This window comes from Vitis riparia, chromosome 2, assembly GCF_004353265.1.
Source record: "Vitis riparia cultivar Riparia Gloire de Montpellier isolate 1030 chromosome 2, EGFV_Vit.rip_1.0, whole genome shotgun sequence".
Classification (NCBI taxonomy): Eukaryota; Viridiplantae; Streptophyta; class Magnoliopsida; order Vitales; family Vitaceae; genus Vitis; species Vitis riparia.
The window spans coordinates 14,100,351-14,122,613 of record NC_048432.1 but is presented as its reverse complement, the minus strand read 5'-3'; the positions used below and the strand labels follow the sequence as shown (position 1 = coordinate 14,122,613).

Here is a 22,263-nt window from a genome sequence, read left to right as displayed (position 1 = left end):
TTTGGTGCTAGGAGATACATGTCGATTGCTCACACTTCAAAGGGTCACATCGATCAAGGTGATGTGTCAAGCGATGCGCCCCCTTGAATGCCTCAATCTTCGCACCCATACCTTATATAGGTTGGTTTCTTTTTGGAGTTGGTTTCATTTCTTCTTTGTGCCTCTTGTTCCATCACTATTCTCCCTATGTTTTCTTATTGCTTGGATTGTCGACAACACTTTTGGCTCTTGATGGTCATCTTTAGCAGTGATTTCTTTTGGCAATCTGCTCTGTTAGCGATTGCAGTTTTCCTTGTTAGGTACGCTTTCAGCTTCCAGCCACCATGTTATGGCTTTCTACAATTTCCTCTTTGTTGGTTGTAGTTTGAATATGTTTGCATTCTTTAGGTCATTTTGTCTTTGGATGTTCTTTGTTTGTTTGTTGTTTGTTATGCATTAGGTGTTTCTACTATTGCTTTGAATCCTATTGTTTAACAGTTTTTGGCCCCAATGAGGGCTTTGTCTTTGTGGGTTGCTGGGCAATTGTACATAACGTGCCCAACAAGCTTCTCATTATAGGCTGGCTAAGATGAGAACGTCTAAGGAAGCAATGTGCTGCTTTTTGAGGGTTAACTTAAGTTGATCATCCGTTTAGGTCTGACTCGTGCTTTTGTCACGCAGGTGTTCATTCAGCCCTTATTCCGTCTACAATCATGGACAAGAGAGGGGTCTCATCCACAAACGATAAGTCCCAGCACGGTGAGTCTAAAACATCCAAGTCCATTTGTTCCAAGATAGATAGCCTAATAGACAAGCTTTTTGAACCAAAGTTTTGTGTTCGTTTCTACATTGATGACTCAATATCTCTCCAATTGTCAGAGGGGAAAGCTTCGTCAATAGACGAAGAAGCTTCATCGACAAACGAACTCCCTCAGAATATGATCTACTTCATTAAAGAACAATTTGCAAGCCTCCATCTTCCCATTCTGTTTCTCCTTAAGCAGTTCCTGCATTTCTCTAAGATCCCACCTGCTTTCATTCATCCCAATGTCATTTGGATCCTGAAATTATAAAATTAACTATAATTAAATAATTATTTTTTCTTTCATTTTTAATATATTCACGTTTAAATATTACACATATTTCATTTAATAAAATTTAAAATATTAATACATTTATACTTATGTATAGATAAAAATAAATAAATATTATTGATTTTAAATATATATATATATATATTTAAAATTTTTATAATCATTTTTAATTTTAATAAAATATAAATTATATATTTATGATGTCACCGATTTGAGTTCTAACATCGGTTCAACCAACGAACCATAAATTGGTAATTTTTTCAATTCAATCATCGGTCCAACTCTAAAAACTTAAAAAAAATTATGTTCGCAAAACTAACAATCATGTGATGAAACATATAAATCATCGAATTGCAATTAATAAAGTCATAAATGATGTCCATATTATACACCGGATGACCTTTTTTAATGTATTACAATTCCTATATATATTATCAACTGAAAAATGAAATTTAATAGGAATCATATTTAGATTTAGAGTACATCTTCAAATTTCCCAATAAAACGCAGCGTCTTACCCCCTCCAAAACGCGCCATCTCTGATTTACCTAGGAACAGAGAGAGAGAGGGGCACACACAGAGATGGGAACGAGAACGAATTTCTACAAGAATCCCTCATTTTCCTATAACAGAGACTTCAGTCTCTCCTCTGTTCTTCAAAATCTCAAAGGTTTCGATCCAACCTCTCAATTCTCTGTCGATTTTTGTTTTCGTAAGATTTTGTTTCTTCATTTTATACCTCCCAATTTTCAGCGTACAACATTGCCACCGGAAGCGCTTCTCCGACCGATGAATCACCCCCCGCTAACGAGAAAAAGGTCAACCGGAAACGCCGACCGGACCGGAGATCACCGCCATGTCAGAACCCTGAACTCAAAGAGACCGATGGACCTATGTCTCACCAGGATTTCATCAAAAAAAGAAGGCAATTTTTAATTTTAAATCTTAATTAAGGTTTGAATGCAAGTTTACGCACTATTTGGTTTGCATAACCGTGGTGATTATATTGCTTTTGAATGCTGGAACAAAGCATTCTAAGATTTGAAACCCACTACTTAAAAATTCCTAACCAAACAATAATTTAGGTATTATCAGGTAGTATTTGCAACTTCTTTTCTGAACCACAATTATTTGAGCTCTTTAGAGTATGAAAAAGTAATTCCAAAATGTTAAACAAACTATGAGCTAGTTAATGTTTGCATACTAACTTTGCAATTTTGAGTACTGATATAGCTTTTCAAATATCAGTGAATGCATGTACAGAATGCTAATCAATGATACCCTTAGTTTGTATAATCCTCATTTGATTTTTGCATCAACAGGAAGGAAGTTAGTTCGGGTCAGGTTTATCAGGAATTAACTCCAGATATTTTGGTAATTATGCATTTTTTTATTTACTTTCTGTGAAATTTAATATGTTTTGATCATGGGCTATTGGTTCCTTTTTTGTGGCAGGGGACTTCTAATTCAGGTTTACATTTAGTGGAGTATGAAAGTAAGTTCTATGTTAACTTCATGATGTGATTTTGTTTTTGTTAATGAAATGGCCTGGTATTGATATTTTATTAAAATTTGATAAGCTGTTGATGTTTGATAAAAAGTAGAGGCAAGAAATTGGATCAGACAAACCCCAGTTGTTATCAATAATATGTTCTTCTGGTACAGCAGTATGGCACTTTGTCAGTAATCAAAAAGCACATCTCTTTTGGAGTCTTTTGAATAATGTCTCAGACAAGTGTTTGAATGCATGTAATGCCTAGAGTGGGAATAAAATTTTCATTTGTATTCCATGCTACCTCCACGAGTTTCATTCCTCCCCACCCCCCCACTTATTCTCATCCCTCTCTAAATAGGACATAGAGAACAGTAGTGAATGCTATCAATAAAAGTATGAATAAAAAACAAAAATTTTCATTTTTATTAAATTTTATATTTATGTTACTTTGGTTAATAGGAAAGCGGAAATTTTCTGTTTGGTTGCTATGAAATTTGAGGGGGGGAAAAGGAAGAGAAAATTGATTTCTATTTTTTAATTTTCATCTTTTGTATTGTTTTATTGATGAAAAAGTGGGTCGTTTTTATTTAATTATTGAAAAACACAAAACCACAAAGAAATCTCTTTTTTCAATTCTAAGTATATTTGTTTCATGAAAAAAAATATATATATTTTTTCATTGTTGAGAAAGTGGAGGAAAGAGATAAAAATGATTTTGTAATTCATGTTTTACATTCCTTAGAAATTTTTTTTTTTGGTTGCCTATGGATCTGGTAGTGATACTTTGGATACAAGATTGCTTTGGAGATTGTTTTAATTCAAATATGGGGTTAATGAGTATTGTGACTGGTATAGAACCAACAACATACTATGATGTTTAGTTAAATTTAAATATTCTGATCCTTCTTATTTTTATTTTTATTTTGATTTGTGTATTTAAGTGTTTCTCAGTTTTGATGATTATAATTTGTTTAACCATGTGACATGTTGGATCTAATCTATTGCTTGAAGGTCCCACGCTATCAAAGAAACCTGGGGATATCTTTTTTTGTCCCAGCATCATAATATGTTCATGATTGCTAATATAGCTATGCATAGCTTGTACGATTTAGTAAAAAAAACAAAAAAAATCTAAAATTTGTTTCTTTGGCAGTGGATTTTTGCCTAAAACTAAAATTATGTTCATAACAACTCAGGTGATAAAAGCACTTCTTCAGAATCTGGAGCAGCGCAAGATCCTCCAAATCCTGGTTTGTTTTCAGATCCTATCTATTGACTTTCAGTTCCATCAACTGCCTTCCTCTTATATCTCTTTGTTTATAAAATTTTTGAGTAACATCCAGAATCTGGATCACATCTAAAATTAAAACACACACACACACACTCATACACCTTGTTCTTTTTTTGATTTGTGGAATTCATTATGATATTGCAATGTGAAAATTGTCAGTCACTATATACTTGTATGTTGATGATGCTTCTGGGCCTGTTGATACTGTGAAAGTTATTATGTTTTTTACTTAAATGCCATATATACTTCTATTGTCATTCAGTTCCAAATATAAGTATTAATTTGTGTTTGCCTATCAAAAAAAGTATGAATTTTTCATCTCTTTTTGATAATATTGAACTCTTTCTTATTATCAATGAAAACTTGGAACTTTTCTCAACTCTGGAATGTCCACTAACATAACTAGTTGGATAGTTCTGTTACATATGGTGATCTTTAGAAATTTTTATTGGAATGTATATAACTAACACAAGACTCGGTCTATAAAGGGGCTGATATGATGTAGATAAAACTCCCCTTAGTTTCTTAGTTGTCCTAATTATTCCACTTTGCTGTCATTTCTCCTTTGGATGTTTTTACTGAATTTGAAGTTAAAACTTGGTTATTCCCTTAAATTACAAACAAAACTGAACATTGAGCTATTGAGAACCATGTTAAAAAAATTAGTTTAAGGTATTAGATTGTAAAAGTAGCATAACTTTAGCAACAAAACTTAAAAAAGGAATTTATGGTTGAAGCTACTAGTTTCCCTATGTGTACTGAAATGAAGAAGCCCATTTGGGTGGTCCAAGTATTTACAGATAATAATATGATTTGTGATATCATTAGTGGCAAGAAAGGATCAAAATATTTAAAATTGACAAAATATTGGTAGTTGGACTTTACGGAAATTTTAGGAAATATCGGATAGAAATTTGGGAAAAAAATATCAGTGGGATGATAAAAAACTCATAGAAATGTTGGGGAAAACTCCTAAAAATGGCAAAATAAACAATAATATACATATTGAAGTTATTTTATTAAAAAAAACAATACATGTATAATAGAATTGGTTTTTTTTTTTATAGGTAATACATGTATGATATAATTGGTGACATTTGACAATAACATAATATGTGCTGATAAGGAATATGAATTTTCAAAGTGTTTGCTTAATACTAATATGAAGTAAATATTTGATTTCATTAAATATCAATATTTGTTTTTATAAATTATATCATAATGATTTCATTCAATATCACAATGAAGACTGATATGGTTCTATAACACTTGAGAATGATGCAAGGCTATCTTAATGGAGATAATATTGGTACCATGACATGGAGTTTGCATAATATTGATATAATTCCGAACATGTCATGTATAAGTATCTTGAGAGAAATTTTTGTGAAAAAAAAAAAAGAGCAATATTAGATCAGGGAAGTTTTCCAATGAACTGTGGATTGAATGGGATGAAAATGAGGCATTTACAGGAAAATATTTGGATCAAAATAGTGGTTAGAAGGCTAAATAAGCTTTGGAAAACATTCTAACTGTTGGATTGTATCTGGATTCAAATCTGATCGTTGGATGGTGATTTGAACGTTGGGAATTGTTTATAGCCCTTGGATCTGCATCAGGATGGATTAAGGGAGAGAGTTGTTGGAGCATGTGGCCAATTTTTCCTTTTAATGATCCATTTATCACCCGATAAAATGGCATGGCACAAATCATCCATTCATTTCAATTTTTCGACTACATTTTGCTGACTTTTTCAGAAAAAATTTTCTGCCAGACCTTTTCCCACCCCTTTTTCTTTTCATTCCAATTGACACCTGATTTTTTTGCTGAAATTTCAGCTTCTTTCGCCTTTTTTTTTTGTTGGTAGCAAGGAGCACTTTGGTGCACATAGGGTTTGTTTTTATATTTTTATATTTTTTATTTTTTTATTTTGGTTTAAAGGGAGGAGCCAAAAAGAAGAAGAAGAAGAGGAAGAAAGTGGAATACATAGCGCATGTGATGGGATAAGAGAATGTATGTGGGATCCAATTTTGCCAGGCATAGTACACATTGAGGAAATTCTTTTTAAGTTTGGGCAAGTATCAAATATAGGAACAGGTTGAAAATAATGCTCGAGCGGTCTACACGAATATTAATGAAGTGCAGTAAGATTTGATTACTAGTTCTTGGATGACTACAATTTTGTGTGCATGTAAATGAAATGGAATTACTAGCTCTATGATCTCAATGGATTCAGTGAGTCAACCTGAACCATCAGATTCTTTGATTGGTTTGTGAAATCCAACATAGATCCAATGCCTATATCAACTTTAACATGCTGAAATGAGATGGTTTTGTGGATTGAGCCTGAGATTTCTGTCTTGAGGACCACTCCTTGAACCCATAGAATAGAAAACAATTTTGTGATTTAAGTAGTAAGTTTGTGATATCTCCTTTCATCTCCTAAAGGCAGATATGTGGCCAAGCATTAAGGAAATGTCCTTGCTTACATGATTGGCTTGATTTTCTTCTTCTAGGTCATATAAATGAAGTTGAACAAGTTAAGAGCAGAAGAGAGCAACGTTTTCCTCTTCCTGGGGAACCTGTTTGTGTTGTTTGTGGCTTGTATGGAGAATATATTTGTAATGAGGTGGGACATATAACTATCTTTTTCTTCTTTGTCAATTTTAATTTTATTTTCTAGACAAGTTTTTACGTTTTTCTGCACCTAGTGACACCTTTTGTATGATGTGTGTCTGTTTTGATAGACTGATGATGATGTCTGCAGTATGGATTGCAAAGCTGAGCTTTTAAAAAATCTCAGGCTTTCTGAGGTATTTTTTGCTTACTATGGTTTAATGTTTAAGCACATTTACATTTTGTAATTCTTCCTAAACTCTGAATTCTTCTCATTGTAATGTTTCCAGGAGTCTTTAAGCAATGAAGGTTGTCCAACTGTCTCCTCATCTGGACTCAAATGTGCATTACCAGTTCCCGAGTTTGGGGAGGATACTTGGGATTATGTTCATCATCACTGGTCTAAAAAGAGATCTAGTTTATGCACTTATGAATGGTATATTTTGTTGAAATACATTTCTGTGATCAGTCCTTTATCTGGATGAAAAAAGAAACATCATTGCTATCTGTGATGATTTCTGTTATTTAACTCTTGCTAGTCTTGAGTTCAACATAAATGCTATCCATGAGTCACTAACAAAGGAGCACTTTCAAATTGTCTATTTAGCAACAGAGATAAATACCCTCATCTTGCTCTTTTTGAATATACTTTTACTTATTGTAATTCTCAACTTGCCAATGTAGTTGGAAATGCCAGAGGCCTGGGCACCTTGCTGATGATTGTTTGGTGATGACTTCTAATTCTCAATCACCCTGTTTAAGTCAAACACGTAACAAGGTTTTGCTTCTCTTTCTACATTAATTTAAAGCCTGCACCTGTTGGTTCCTTCATCACATGTATGGTAATCCTACTTCAGTTAAGCAGCTTAAGGTTCCTTTTCATTTGTCTAGGTACCTATGGGGCAAAACAAATCCACTTTCATATCCAGAGATCTTCTTGGACTGTACAAAAGGTTTCCTAACTTTGAATTCATGTGTTTTTCTTTCCTTATTATTTAATTTTTGTTCCTGTTCTTTGTGCAATTATTATTAATGTTTTGCTGTATTTAAACTATATTCAAATTTAATCCTGAAAGCTTTTACACACGGTGAATAAAAATGTTATAAGTTTTTGACCTACTGTTGGAAAGTATTTAATTGTGTTGGTTGGGGAAATAGATGGGCTGAGCAGGATAGTCAAGGATTAGGATGGCCACAACTCCTGAAATACAGGGATGTTTCTAATGCTCACTGTAGCATTTATGATATGAAATTGACCTTGTGAGTAATTTTGAACCGTCATTCTGATATGGATATCCTTGTTATTCATAGAACACTTTATTATAACATTCTTCAAAAGCATGTTGGATTCATCTAAATTTTTTTCCTTCTATTTAAAGAAGACATTTTCTAATAATGGTGAAAAATATGTTGAATTCCTCATAACTTTGATCTTCTAATTTGATCGCTATGAAATATTGAAACTCAAGGTTTAGGTGGAGTAGTTGGTCTGTATGCATAAGTTTATGATAAAAAAATTTCCTTTAGACTCTTCATATTGACATGATATTTTAATGCAAGACTGCCAATTACATAATAACTAGAATGGTTTAGTAATGTATACCCTTTCATGTGGTAAGGATGGAATAACATGCAATTTGAAGGACTAAGCACCATTCTGTTCTCTTCTGAATCTGTTTTGCAGGTGCCATCAAATAGGCAAAAAATTGACAACAGCAAAGTGCAATGTGTGCTGTAGCTCATCAACTTTGGCCACATGCCTTGATTGCAGTACTGTCATTTGTGATAAGTAAACACACCACTTGCATGTCACTGTTAAGATGCTTGTATTTTTTCTGGTTTTTTAAAAGAAAGAGTGGTATTTTATTTTAAAAAGAAAAAGTATAGCAAAATGAAGGATTAGGTATCCTTTGAGTGGAATGTGAACTAATAATGATAACTGTTATCTAAACACGCCCATGCACATCCTGAAGACTGCTGACACCCAATAGATGCCTGTCAGAGATCCTTCCAAATCCAGGAACTTCAAAGGAGGATGGAGTCCCCAACAAACACCTCCACCATAGTGGCTGCTTGCTTTTCCAAATGATCTTCTGTCTTCTGGGCCTATCTAGGCTCCTAGAGCTCTGGGGGGGGTCAACCGTCCTGCCAATCACCAAATTATGTCTCCAATATTCTGCTGCTGTATTGAAAATGTTTTGAATTAGATGATTTTTTGGTTTTCCCAAATTTCTTTCATCAACTTTTTAGTTCTAGGTTATTGGATATCTGCATTTGAAGTAGCTTGAATTGTTGTGTGCCAAAAGTTATTTAAAAAGCTTAGCACACACTTTAAACTCATTGTAGTGACAGACTGCTTTGGGTGCTGTTACAGTCAGTGACAAGGATTAATCTGATGGAATATTAGATGCACATTTAGTTTGTGTACCTGAACATTCCATCAGTGGGAGTGTAAAGGTTATTATGCTCTGGTATTTACTAAGTAAGAAAGGGTCAAGTTCTAAATTCTTTCTTGATTGTCTGAAGCACAAAGATAAGGTGCCACTTTAGGCTGAATTTGCTACAAAGGAAAATTTATCATTGAAGTGTGTCAGCAAATATTCAGAAAGGGAATACGGCATCATGAGGAATGTCTTGCTTTCCGATGTCTAGTTGTTGGTTTTGCACTAATTTGCATTATCAATACATTATTATTTTTGCCAAGCTTCATGCTTCTTTGAATTTTGACACTTGGGAACTGTTTATGAACTGTGTATTCCTTAATTTCCAGTGCAGGTCATTTGAAAGAGCATATCATTGCACACCCTTCCCATCAGAAAATCTTCTCATATAAGCTCAAGCGTCTGGTGCGAATTCACTTCCCTCCTTTTTGCAATTTGAATGTACAAAGCAACTTCTTCTATATGTTTGAATGTATATTTCAATCTTGGTTGGCAGGTTTTGGGTTATTTAATATGGAACTATAATATGGCGTTCTAGTGTTTTAATGTTGCCTTCTATGAGTTAAAGTAAATTATCAAGGAAAAAAGTTTCTAAACATCTGAGCCGGTCACAGTATCAATGGTGTTATTGTTTTTTTCCCTTTTATCTATTGTGAGAAATGAAAATAGAGAAGTAAAACCCCCTAGCAAGCTATTAATTCTAGAATGTGAAAAATAAACACTGTGGTCCTGCAAAACAGATCTTGATTAGAAACCTTCACTCTGTGCAATTTGGTTCATACCAAGATAACACAAAAAATGTTTGAATCATTTGAGTGGATTGTAATTTTTTCCACTAATTTCAGGATGTAATTTAATCAGGTGATTATATGCTTGTTGTTTCTCTGACTGTAGTGTATACTTAATAATGTTATCTCCTTGATAAGGTGAAATGCTGTAAATCAACATGCGAGGTGACTGATTTGAAGGATCTTTTAGTCTGCCACTACTGTTTGGACAAAGCCTTTGACAAGTTCTATGATATGTATACTGCAACTTGGTATGTAATTTCTATCACCTATATTGTTGCCTTCTGTTCTCAATCAAGAAATATTGAGCTGAGTTTTGCTAATATTTCCTGGAAGTGAAGCTGCTTTTATTTTTATTTTGTAAAATAATTATTTATTATGCCTTTTTGGATTTGGGAGGGGGAAGGTGAAGGGATGATGCACATATTTGAGTGGATTGGTGGTGGTGGTAATGGATGCATGAACACTGACAATATTCTGGAAAATCAATATGATATTTGAGATTTGTTTGAGCATGACAATGAGTTTTATGGTTGTTTCTATGAGGCTCTCCAAATATCCATACATGGTCATAAATTGGTGCCACCTTTGGGTTGATTGATGTAAATGTATAAAAAAAAATTCCCAAATTTTTTTGAATGGGTGAACCAAATAATTAAGTTTGAAAAGCAAAAAAATCAGAATGAGTCTGTTGGAATTTCTTATAATTTGGTTAAATCTCATACCTTCTTACCTAGGATGTCAATCATTTTGTTGTGTTTGTTTAATGCAGGAAAGGAAATGGACTTTCAATCATTTGGGGTTCTATTTGCTGCGAAGAGCATTTTGCTTGGTAAGTCTAGTAACATTATTGATATTGTCTTTTTTTATATATAAAAAAAAAAAAAGAAAAAATTTTGCCCTGATATATTAATTAAAGATCTGTACTTGGATTGTCAATGCTACAGGCATAGGATGAATTGTTTGAATGCAGATGTAGAAGATAGTGCCTACATTTTCAGGAGGCATGTCCAAAAAAACAATTCTATTCAGCTCAGTGACTTCATTTTTTAGTGGAGCCATGCAAGAAAACACATAGATATGATTTTTCATACTTGGTGAGTCTAGTAATATTATCGATATTGCCTTTCTTTTCTTATTTTTTAGCCCTGATATATCAATTAAAAGATTTGTTATTGGATTGTCAATGCTACAGGTATAGGATGAATTGTTTGAATGCAGATGTAGAAGACAGGGCCTACATTTTTTATTTTTTTTCTGATCAGAAGACAGGCCTACATTTTCAGGAGGCATGGCCAAAAAAACAATTCTATTCAGCTCAGTGACTTCCTTTTTTAATGTAGCCATGGAGGAAAACAACCAGATATGATTGTTGGAACTTGTTATGTTTTCTTCTTGTAATTGACTGATGAAGTGTTCAACCCAGTAGCTAATTATTTGTCGGAAAAAAAGTGAATGTACAGATTCCATGGAGTTGAAAAAGGCTTTTTGTCAATTTCGAGTTATATTGATGCTTGCAATAACTATAGTTACATCATGTTCTCTCACAATTTTTTTCCTTCTGTTCTTGTTTTTTGTGAGGAACAGAGTCAAGCTAGACATCCACATACAATTGGACTTCTGTTGGTAATTGAGTTTCTTAATATTGAGCAGAAGCATTTTAGGCTGAAGATATGCTTATTATGATAATGCCAGTGAAATGGCGCCTATCTAGTGGGACTGCTGGGGAAAAGGCACATTCCAATGGATGGGTCAGTGGGATGGAGCCTTTTAGAATTAATTGTTTAAAAGGAATTTATTCATATGTGATATAAATGTTTTTCATTATTTCAAATATTTATAATATGTTAAAAAAAAATATTTTTATAAAAAAATAATGAAGATGTTTTTATTAAAATGATGTTAAAAAATGATAAAGGTTAAATTTTTAAAATTGAATTTTCATTCACCCTTTTAATCAAATAATCCCTTTAAAACTTATTTTCTGTTTTTTAAAATGGGAAATTGATAATAAGGGGAACAAAAAAAGTGTTACGAAATTAAAAAAAGCAGTTGTATATTTTTAAAAACAGAACCTTGTTTTGCAAAACAAGCCCCAAGTCCTTGAAATCCCCCCGAACTCCTTTCAAAGATGCGCATATCCCCTTAGGTAGCCCACTGGTTTCGGGAATACGAATACGTTTCTCTTGTAACTCCATATCTATTATTTGCCCGCAAAAATTTCCCTTTGGATACGAACAGGGTCAGAAACCCTAACTTTTCTACATCCGAGACGGGTGTTTTTTATTTGTGCTGACCTAGCGAAGATAAGTGTTAAATTTCAGAAGAATTGCAGATTAAGTTGCAATGGGAGGTCATGGAGGTCTCAACATTCTTCCCCAAAAACGATGGAATGTGTACAACTACGAAAACAGAGAGAAAGTTCGCCGAGACGAAGAAGCTGCAGCCAAGGAAGAGCAGTTGAAGCGCGAACAGTCTCGGAAGCGTGATGCCGAGTCTCGGCTCGAGAAGCTCAGGCTTTCCCGTGGTTTGGCTCCCCCAATTCAAGCTGCGGAGGCCAGTGGATCGGAATTGAAATCGGGACATATCAATCTCTTTGAGGGCCTTAAGGTTTTTGATCCGGTTGGTGGGGCTGGAGAAGATGAAGGCGTTTCGCAAAAGAGGAAGAAGATGAAGAAGGAAGAGGCCCCGAAGGTTGTGTTGCCCGAGGATGAGAAGTATAGATTAGGGTATGGGGTTGCTGGGAAAGGCGTGAAGTTGCCATGGTATCTTTTGAGGCCAAGTGATGATGGGGTTACTGAGAGTAGTAAGGAAGGGGGATCAGAAAGATCGGGGAAGGAAGGGCCTAAGAGTAGTGGGAAGAAGTCATTGGAAGAGATGAGGGAAGAGCGTTTGAAGAGGGAGAAGAGAGAGAAGGAAAGGGAGAGAGCTTTGTTATTAGAGAAGACCCAAAGAAATGATCCTATGTCAAGGAGTAGAGGATTTTCGAGGAGGTGAGTTTAACAAAATTTCTTTGTTATGCAGTTGAGTTTTCTGTATGCTTAGAATTTATAAATTGTTATCAAACATGTATTTGCCCTTTTCTTAAAGCTATTCCAACAAAAAAGATAACGCAGATAAAGTATAGAGTGAATGATCAATTTTATCAGTGGTAAACTGATGGAATAAAAGCATAGGCCGCTATATTTTCTTAGTCTTAGAATTCCTACATTGAAAGATTTTCTTGCAGACAGAAAACCTTCCTTCTTGTCACTAGTTCATTTGATGGGTGGCTTTGGTTGTTAGATGGCTCCATCTTGTGGTCTCTCTTAGCATATCTTTAATCCAGATATGCATTCATTTTATCTAACTATCAGCTGATGGAATTTGAATAATATGAAGGTAAGCATAGATGGGAGATACCCCTTAGTTTTGTCCTTCAAGTCTAAATAAACTAATTTTATTGTGTTCCAATTCTTTTAGTCAAACTCCTAATGTGATATCCTAGATTGGATAAAGGAAAAAATTCTTAACGCTATATATATATGGACTCTTTATAACTATGCATATGCATTTTAAAGTCGTGAGGGTCCTTTGAGTTAGAGTAGACAATATCTGCACGGTTGGAAAGGAATAGTGACAAGATGGTATTAGAGTTGATCCTCGACCCTAGTGTGAAAGTTTATTTGTTCTTGCAAGGGGTATTTATTTGGTCTCACGATCTAGTGGGACACAAAGAGGATGTTGTGTTAGCATGGAGGGATGGGGGGTAATTGTGATATTCCACATTAAATAGGGGATCAAATTCATAATACTATATATGTATAAGCTCCTTTTAACCATGTAGATGCATTTTAAAACCATAAGGTCTTTTGGGCTAAAGCGAACAATATCTACATGGTTGGGAATGGGTTGTTACACCTAAACTTTGAGGATTTTAGAAGTCACAAGATTCCCAAGAAGTGAAATTTGTTGAGTTTGGATTTTTGGATTCTCCTTCTACCATTTTGGGTTAAAATCCAAAAATTGCATGGAGGGTGTTGCTGTAAACAAGGTGTGTAGTTTAGGAAGTGCTGCGACTGGTAAAAATATTGGTGGTGGTGGACATGGTATTGGTGGCAATGACATGGGTGGTTTATACAGGTGTGGTGGAATATAAAGTTGATGGGGGTGGTGCTGCTGCTGGCAGTGTTAGAGGCACAATGATGAAGATGGTGGCAACCACAATGGCATGATGGAGTCACAATGAGAGCAAGTAGCAACAAAGAAGAGATGGTCTCACCGCACTTGCAAAGCAGTGATGCCATGGTGGCAATGGCATGGCAAGGCAGCAATGGTGTTGTAGTGGTTGAGTGCCCTGCAATAGTAATAAGGCAGCACCAGTGACCATTGCAATCATGGTGGTGGAGGGGGTGGCAATAAGGTGTAGGTTTGGTAACGGTAGCAGGGGCAGCAAGATCATGGAGGTAGGAGTGAAGCATGGTATGATCAAGTGTCGGTAGTTGTAGTGATGGTGCAGGATGGTGGTGGTGATTTCTTTTCTTATTATTATTACTGTCATTGTTCATTCTCCTTTTATTTTAGGGTTGTTGATGTAGGTGGAGGCTGTGTTAAAGATGGATTTGTTGGTTTTGGAATTGCTAAAAGAGTCTTATTAAAAGGGATAATCCCCACTACTTAGGATTAGCAAGTGCCATCTAAAGGGTTGTCATGATTAGCATTTTGCAAGGAAACTAGAAATTCAATGTTTGTGAGGCACAGAATTTTTAATTTCCATCCAGGATTTCAAATTTCATGGTTTTAATACCGTGCTAAACTGGATGTCAGAGCAAATAGGATAGAGTAGTGATTCTGCTTGTGTTTCATATTGCATTTTGCTTTAAAAATTCATAGCCTCCGTTCCCTTTGTTCCATGTATTCAAAAAAACAATACAACTATGTCCTTGATGCATAATTCAGGTCTTGAGTGATTCAATTGATAGGCCTATTGGGAAGAGAATTATAGATTGATTACCTTTTTTAACACCGTTTGGCGACTTTGAGGCTATGGCACATGCTATTTAGTCTAGGTAGATTGGATTGGGTTCTTCTAGAAATATAAGTGACATCATGATATTTCCTCAGGGGTTAGGGGAGTACAATTGGAGGCAAAGTTCTATGGCAAATCCCCCTTCTTTTGCTGATTTGGATAGTAGATAGGAAAGAAATGTAAGGAAATTTGAAGACAAGTGGAGGGCCTCGGAGATGATATGAGACCAAATTTATTTCTATTCTTCTATTTGAACCTCTACTGTAACAGTTTTAAAGGGCAGTCCTCTTAATGTTATTCAATTTAATATATAGATTAAAATAGCAAAAAGAGGAATAATGCTTTCAGACCTTTTTGTAGGAGTTGTACTAAACCTAGAGGAATATTGAGTCGTTTTTCTTAGAATTGTTTTATGTGGTACCCTTTCGATGGAGAAGGTTTCTCCTTTTTTTTTTAATCAGATTTGGGAAGGACTTCTCATTCTTCACTTGCACTTCTAATCCATTTTAATGAATATGTCTATTTCTAATAAAGCAATTCTATATAATTTTGTGAAACAATGCCAAGTAGATGAGGGTTAAGATCCGTTATTTAATTATTTCTTGAAGTGATTGCTCCATGTTGATGATTGTGAAAATGTTGTAAATGGAGCAAATGCATACAGTGGCAGTTAGAAAGATGGCTATTGGTTGTTTTATAATTAATCATGATAACCTTGGTTTTAAGAAGCATTATACGGAGCAAATATTTTTTTCCTGTGCAGAGGATGACCAATGCCAGTGAACATGATTTCTAGTATCATGCCCTTCCTTGAAGTTCTGGCTTATTGTGGAAGAGGGTTTTGCTTTCTCCAAAAACAGGAAGTCTCTACTTTTCATTGTTTCCAATGGCTTCTTGTATATATTATATGCTCAGGGAGCTCTGAATTTTAGAAAATTTATATTGCACTCCTTTTATGTCTCCAGTTGAAGGATTTAAGTCCCTGTTTAAAGTACCTATGTTTCCTTTGGATCTAGGAAAGTATTAATAGAGGAAAAAAAATGTTCAAAAAAATAATTCTATCATGAAAAAGACTAAAGAAAATTAAATATAATTAACTATTGTTTGTATATTATATATTTTTAAATTATTTAATATTTAATATAAAAAGAAAAACATGTAAAACTATTATTATTATTTTTTCCTATTTTTAATTTGCCCTGTTTATTTCTTTCCTCAAGTTTTCCAACAACCAAAATACCAATGGTTTGAGTCCATGTAATGGAAGAACGACCGCAAGTCCGTAAGTAATGGTTGGAGATGAATGAGAAATTTACATGACCAGTCTAAATTTGAGTCATTCGAGTGACTGAAGAATTGTGGAGTTGAAATGATTCATCCAACCATCATTTTGGATCTTATTTGCCCCAGCTGGTTGCAGTCCAAAGCATAATGGACAAGAAGAGGGTTGGCAACGTTTTCAAAAATTCTTCTAAAATACAGTTCTTAATTATTTTTAGAAATAAATTTTTATTTGAGAATTCAAATATGGAAAATAACTTATTTTCAAGCCAAAATCTGAATAAGTTATTTTTTTACAAAAAGTTTGTCAAATGTATTTTTCAAAGTCAGGAAAGTGTTTTTTATTTTCATTTCTCAAGTTAAAAAATTATTTTCCATTTTTCTCAAGCAAAAGTGGAATTATCCATTGTTAACCTTCCCAAAATTACTTTAATAATGATTATACAGATTTTGGGAAATTTTGATGGAAGTTCCCGGATTTGTGAAGCTTTGTATTCCGATAAGTATTCCTAACATTTTGAGACTCTGGCAAGCTTTTCATTAGTTTTTAACTTCCTGCTCTACTCTCGTGGCTCTACTTCACAGAGGGCTACATCATATTTCCCCTTGCTGGAGCAGATTCTGTAGGCATCTTCTTGTCTGTCACAGTTTCCCCTAATTCCACAACAGGAGTGTGGCATTAATAATTGGCCTTTGTAAGAACCAAAGGATTCGTGTACATGTATGAGAATGCATTAAAGAGAGGAGTGACCCACACAACCCAAGCGCATATGCAAAGTAGATATTAACAAAAGCTTAACCGATACAGTGGTGGGAAAAGACAAGAAGAATGAGATTTCCTTCTTTGTTTTTATAGCGAGTAAACTCAACCGGAACAATTAAAGCAGCGGCTGCCGTCCCCGTTCTACTCTTTCTGGACCATGCTAGTGAAGTTAAAATATGAATTTCCCCTTAACCTAGTAAGCAATAGATCAACCAGCTCTTTGATTCCAACCTTATCCTCAGTTAAAACATTAAATTATAGAGGAGCATTATGTGAACGTGAAGGCCACAGCCTGCATTAGACTTGCCAGACAGGCCCTCCTTTTTGGTGGACATAACATGACAAATCTGCTTAACAACTCCACCCTCAGTACATAAAGCCATCGCCAGCTCTAGTTAGACTTCAATATAGACGAGAACAAAGCTCAGAGTCAGACCTTCGTTGCAACCCCTACAATGGAGGCATTAACCAGACAATCTCTCTTATCTTCTGAGAATCTGGTGTATCCCTCAGTAGGTTTCACCCTTCTGATATGTCTTCATCTTTAATTGGCTTCTGAGACCTTTGGTTGCCTTCTGCTTGTAATTGGCTTTATTTTTTATTTTTTTCAGTTTCAGGTGATCGCAATGACTGCTAACTTGGGGTGCGCTTGTTGTAGGCAAAAAGTCTTCCAACTTACTTCAAGGATGACCGGTGAGAATTCAATATATCCTACCATTGAAATTGGATTTTAGAAGAAACCAATATGGATTTTCAAAACCTAATTGAAAATAAGTCATGTAGGGAAGGTAAAAAAACAGTTGATTTCCACAAGGTTGGGGTAGTAGAGGATGAATTTGGGTTCTGAAATTTTGTAATTGATTTTTGCAGGATTAAGAGAGTACACAGTGGACGTACGTAACAAGCGAGTGATAGTAAAGGGCGATGTCAAAGTTAGATGGAACACAAGAACTGAGAGTCTCAAAGGCAAAATGAAGAAAGGGCAGCGTCCATTCAATTTTTTTTTCCGTTTTCTCAAAACAAATTGCATCAATAAACATTTAGTTGATTGAGCATAAACCACTCTTATATTCTACTTATTGAATAGTTTATAGCATTGAAGTAATAGATCAATCTATCAAACCGAAGAACCAATGTCAGACCTTTTCCTTTTTCCTTTTTTCCTTGTTTCTTACAAAAGTTGAGGTTGGATTCAATTCACTTAATAGGCCATTCTTAACATTAAAGCAGTGGACATAGAGTGGGTATGTTGATTGAAAACTTTCATGGGTTATACCACAAGTTAAAATTTTCATTTGTTATGTTAGATGCTTATAATAAATATGTTTAATATTCATAACAAAATTAACTTTCAAGGGCATTTGTAATAAAAAGTTAACAAAATTATAAAATATAAAATTAATGAAAAGAAATAAAATATATAATAATTTTTTATATTGTTCTTTGATATGTAACATCCTAATAAAATAAAAATATTAATACATTTATATTTATCATGATTTAATATAATAATTTTATTCATAAAAGAATGGAATACTTTAACTTTTTAATTATTTAAATTACAAATAATTTTAATTTTAATAACATATAAATTATTTATTTATGATTTCATATTGACATTGCGATGATTTAATCACTGAACCTTAATCATACAACCTTTTCAATTTAATGATTGACTTTGTCCACTTTGCAAAATATAAATCATTTTAATAATATACAAATCTATAATCTTAAAATAACTTGAATTTCTATTTTATATTTATCAAAATCTCATTTCCCCAGTTACATAATAACTCCAAGTGTAAAGTAACGTGGTAGAAGGCAAAAGTGTCCACCGATCACTCAACTTGCCAATCACATACATGGCCACACTCGTGAACCCAAAGGATCAAAACTCATCACTTCTATTTTCAGCTTCTTATTTCTACAGTAGCTCTTGCCCTTGAAAACAGAGACAAAAGACTCTTTTATTTGGGTCTCAAAAATGGGCTCAAAGCTCCTTTCGGCTGGAAACATTTGCAGGAGAAATGTTCAAAGTACTGACCTTAGAACCGGCAGGCCAACTCTTCCAAAGAAAATGCCTGGACCAAAATACAAGAATATCACCGAATGATGGACATAAAACCCTGATGGTTGAACGTGTTTGATAAAATCTAAATCATATTCAACAAGAATCCAAACAAATGAGAGATACAAAAACTATTTCCTGGAATCGATGCGTACATAGTGATAGAAAATAGCACACTTTCTCTCCCTATTCTTCTACTCCAAGATTTAAGATTACAATTTATTTTCTACTTGATTGAAAACAAGCTTGAGATAGATATGGGTTAAACTTGGAATTAGGAGTCAATCAAAGACAGTGGAAACTCTAGTTCAAAAATTTGCAAGCAAAAACAGAGGGTTCAACCTCAATTGATATTGACTTGAAACGCATCTTTCTTCCCATCTTCCTTAACTTTAGGAACCACCACCTTCAGTACACCATTCTTCATCTCTGCCTTGATCTCATCAAACTTGTACAGATTAGCCGGCAGATCGATTCTGCTGGTGTATTTCCTTCCACTCTCATCGCTCTCCGATTCTTTGCCTCCTTCGCCTTTGATGATGAGTGTGTTCTGCTCCACTGACACCTTCACGTCCTCTTTCCCCAGTCCCGGCATGTCCATTCTTACGAACAGAGCGTCTTTCTCCTCCTTTACGTCCCATCCTCTTCTCGACACAGCTCCCATGCCTCGTGATGCTGCCACTAATGGGTTCTCCATGAACTGATCCATCAAGTTCAGCACCTGGCTCAAACTTCTCGTCCGAGAAAACGGATCAAACACATCTACGAAACGAAATGAACAAGTCAGAAGCCACCAATGATGACCAAAACAAATGATTCAATGACTTTGAGTACGATGAGGCTAGCAATGTTTGGTTACTAAGAAAAAGAAGGGTATTTATCATATTAAAATTTCAGAAGTCCCACCAGTTTCCCACCGTTTATCGCCATCCAAACAGAGAATTGGCCTACATTATAAGAGGAGAAGTACAAGAATCAAAGACGACATAACTATTACCTGAGAAGAGATTGGAAGGAGAATCCCGGTGGCGAGAGACGGTGCGGCGGTCTTCGCCATCCTCGTAGTTAGCAACCTGAGCGTTGGTATTGAAGGAGCGAGAAGCAGAGGCAACCCGTATTGGGCTGACAAGTTTTGTGAAGAGAGGAGAGGAGGTGGCACGGCGTAGGGCTAGAGATGAAGCCATGAAACTTTGGGCGTATGGGCGTAAGACAGCTGTGATAGAATTCCAAAGTGTTGAACTCAATCGAGGGAGGAGAGGTTTATATAAGAGAAAAAAGAAGCTTGGGAAAGGGGAAACACAGAGAAAGGAGTGGACGCTAGAAGGTTCGAGACAAGGGGTGTCACGTGCCCAGAAGGTTCCGGAAGACCCAACGCACGTTGTACACTTTTTACTTTCTGGATTAGTACAGGTAAAAGCTTGTGTTTTGGGCCGAGTTGCGCCAAAAATTAATGTATGGTACGTATAAGTTCCATATTTAAGCCCAAGATCTAATGAAAGAGTGGAAATTAAGAGTAAGGATATTATCTTTATAAAATATCTAAAATACTCTTAACTATTAAATGAAAAAACTAACCAATCATCTCACATTTCTTATTACTTTCTCTCATCTATTTAATAGTGGAACCAACTTGAATAATTTTTCTTCATCAAATATGAAAGATGGTTAAAAATTATTATTACCAAATGTATTTTTGAAGTGAATAACTTTTAAATACCTCATCAAATATTATTCTTTTTTTCAAACTTACATAATATATAATAAATATCATTCTTTATTTCAAACTTATATTATTTCTCATATATATTAAATAATTTTTAAACACCTCATAAAATATTAGTATTATTTGTTTACTCTAACTTATAAATTAGATATCATCAAATATTATATTTTTTCAAATTTAGAGAACATATAATAAATACTTTTTAAATACCTCATAAAATATTATTAATTTTTTTTAAAACTTGCAAATTAGACACATGATGTTTATTATTTTTCTTGAAAATAATGTAAACACTCACATGCAATATATATATATATATATATATATATATATATATATATATATATATATATATATATATATATAATTAATCAATAAAACAATATTTATAAGACTAATTTACCAACCTTTCAATAATTTTGAAAGTGTATATAAGATAATTGGCCGAATTAAAGTCTTCAAAAATATTCAAAATTTCTTTATTCCAAAATTACCTAATTGCTCTCCACACTAATACTAAATATTTTTTTAATAAAGATTTAAATATTTAAAACCATTAAAATAAATACTTTCTTATTAAAGCAATTTTTTCAAAGTAATAAGATAAAAATCATGAAATCTTCAGAACTATAATTACAACAAATATTTTTAATTTTAAAACTAATTTCATAATTTAAATTAATGATTTTAAAAATTAAAAATGTTATAAAAATAATTTTTGTTTTTTTTTTTTAATTTCATTTAAATATGATTTTTTTTAATCTCTATTGATAACAATGAAATTATATTTATAAAGGCAAAATAGTAAAAAAAAAATATATATTTCATTTAGTTTACTTATAATCAACAATTCAAATATGATTGATTTTAATTTTATTTCCTATGTATTAATTTTTGTAGGGAATGTCTTAATGAAATAGTTTGGTAAAAAAAAAAAACTATCAATAATTGTCTTAATATCAAACTCAAGTTGTTTAAAATCGTATAAAACCTATTAGAAGTCTTGTACACCCTTGTATACTTAGCACATTTCCCTTGTACAATTAATGTAATACCTTTATACAATGACACAAATTTCATATCTCTCATAAGTTATATGTCCATGTAGGTATATTAATCATATATTTCAATGGTTTGTTTGAGAAAATGGTGGATGACTTATAATTAATTTTTTTTTCCCCAAATATCATTATTGGGAAAAATATTGGCATTTCCATGTGAAAGTTAAATAAAGTACATGACATAAGTATACAATCTTTGGGTGGCAAGGAAAATAAAAAAGTAGTTTATAATCAATTAAAATCATTCACAATGGATAATCTTGTACACATTTGTACAATTAATACATTTATCTTATACAGTTAGTGTAATACCCTTATATAATGGTACAAATTTTATATTCCTCCTAAGTTATGTGTCCACGTAGAAGTGTTTAACCTTATTTCCAATGATTTAGTTGAGAAGATGGTAGATGATTTAAGGTCAAAAAAAATTTTCTCCAAATATTATTATTGGGAAAAATATTAGAATTTCCATGTTGGAATTAAATAAAATGCATGACATATATGTATATTTCGTGAGTGATAAGCAAAATAAAGGAATGACTCATGATCGATTATAATATTTCACAAAAGGTAGCCTTATTCACCTTTGTACACTTAGTACATTTCTCTTATAAGTAATACAATTGTACAGTGGCGCAATAAATGAATAAAT

At 33.6% G+C, this 22,263-nt stretch overlaps 4 protein-coding genes across 7 annotated transcripts; 3 read left to right on the top strand and 1 right to left on the bottom strand.

The window, feature by feature from the left end:
• Positions 1-1,568: 1,568 nt before the first annotated feature.
• LOC117907771 lies at positions 1,569-11,209 on the top strand. Of its 2 annotated transcripts, XM_034821421.1 has the most exons (16): positions 1,571-1,743; positions 1,827-1,998; positions 2,396-2,447; positions 2,529-2,568; positions 3,765-3,818; positions 6,376-6,488; positions 6,607-6,672; positions 6,766-6,911; positions 7,160-7,253; positions 7,367-7,428; positions 8,160-8,264; positions 9,246-9,321; positions 9,843-9,955; positions 10,477-10,536; positions 10,652-10,801; positions 10,900-11,209. In XM_034821421.1, the coding sequence occupies exons 1-15, from the start codon at positions 1,656-1,658 to the stop codon at positions 10,755-10,757; spliced, it is 1,347 nt and encodes a 448-aa protein (XP_034677312.1). In that variant the 5' UTR covers positions 1,571-1,655; the 3' UTR covers positions 10,758-10,801; positions 10,900-11,209. The 2 variants fall into 2 exon arrangements, with proteins under 2 accessions (XP_034677319.1, XP_034677312.1); XM_034821428.1 differs by lacking the exons at positions 10,477-10,536; positions 10,652-10,801; positions 10,900-11,209 and having other exon boundaries at positions 1,569-1,743; positions 9,251-9,321; positions 9,843-9,930.
• Positions 11,210-11,805: 596 nt separating this feature from the next.
• LOC117907247 (leukocyte receptor cluster member 1 homolog) lies at positions 11,806-15,706 on the top strand. 2 transcript variants are annotated; one of them, XM_034820731.1, is made up of 3 exons: positions 11,806-12,697; positions 13,422-13,427; positions 15,474-15,706. In XM_034820731.1, coding segments are annotated over exons 1-3 (654 nt in total). In that variant the 5' UTR covers positions 11,806-12,050; the 3' UTR covers positions 15,475-15,706. The 2 variants fall into 2 exon arrangements, with proteins under 2 accessions (XP_034676622.1, XP_034676616.1); XM_034820725.1 differs by lacking the exon at positions 13,422-13,427 and having other exon boundaries at positions 11,807-12,697; positions 15,476-15,706.
• Positions 15,707-16,344: 638 nt separating this feature from the next.
• On the top strand, positions 16,345-17,988 carry LOC117907257. The gene is made up of 3 exons (XM_034820744.1): positions 16,345-17,268; positions 17,368-17,449; positions 17,627-17,988. Exons 1-3 carry the CDS (start codon positions 17,212-17,214, stop codon positions 17,806-17,808), a joined length of 321 nt encoding a protein of 106 aa, XP_034676635.1. The 5' UTR covers positions 16,345-17,211; the 3' UTR covers positions 17,809-17,988.
• A 713-nt stretch (positions 17,989-18,701) lies between these two features.
• Positions 18,702-20,052, bottom strand: LOC117928201 (small heat shock protein, chloroplastic-like). Of its 2 annotated transcripts, XM_034848131.1 has the most exons (3): positions 19,822-20,052; positions 19,167-19,586; positions 18,702-18,837 (listed from the first exon to the last, which is right to left on the bottom strand). In XM_034848131.1, exons 1-2 carry the CDS (start codon positions 20,006-20,008, stop codon positions 19,168-19,170), a joined length of 606 nt encoding a protein of 201 aa, XP_034704022.1. In that variant the 5' UTR covers positions 20,009-20,052; the 3' UTR covers positions 18,702-18,837; position 19,167. The 2 variants fall into 2 exon arrangements, with proteins under 2 accessions (XP_034704022.1, XP_034704017.1); XM_034848126.1 differs by lacking the exon at positions 18,702-18,837 and having other exon boundaries at positions 18,876-19,586.
• Between the last annotated feature and the right edge of the window lie 2,211 nt (positions 20,053-22,263).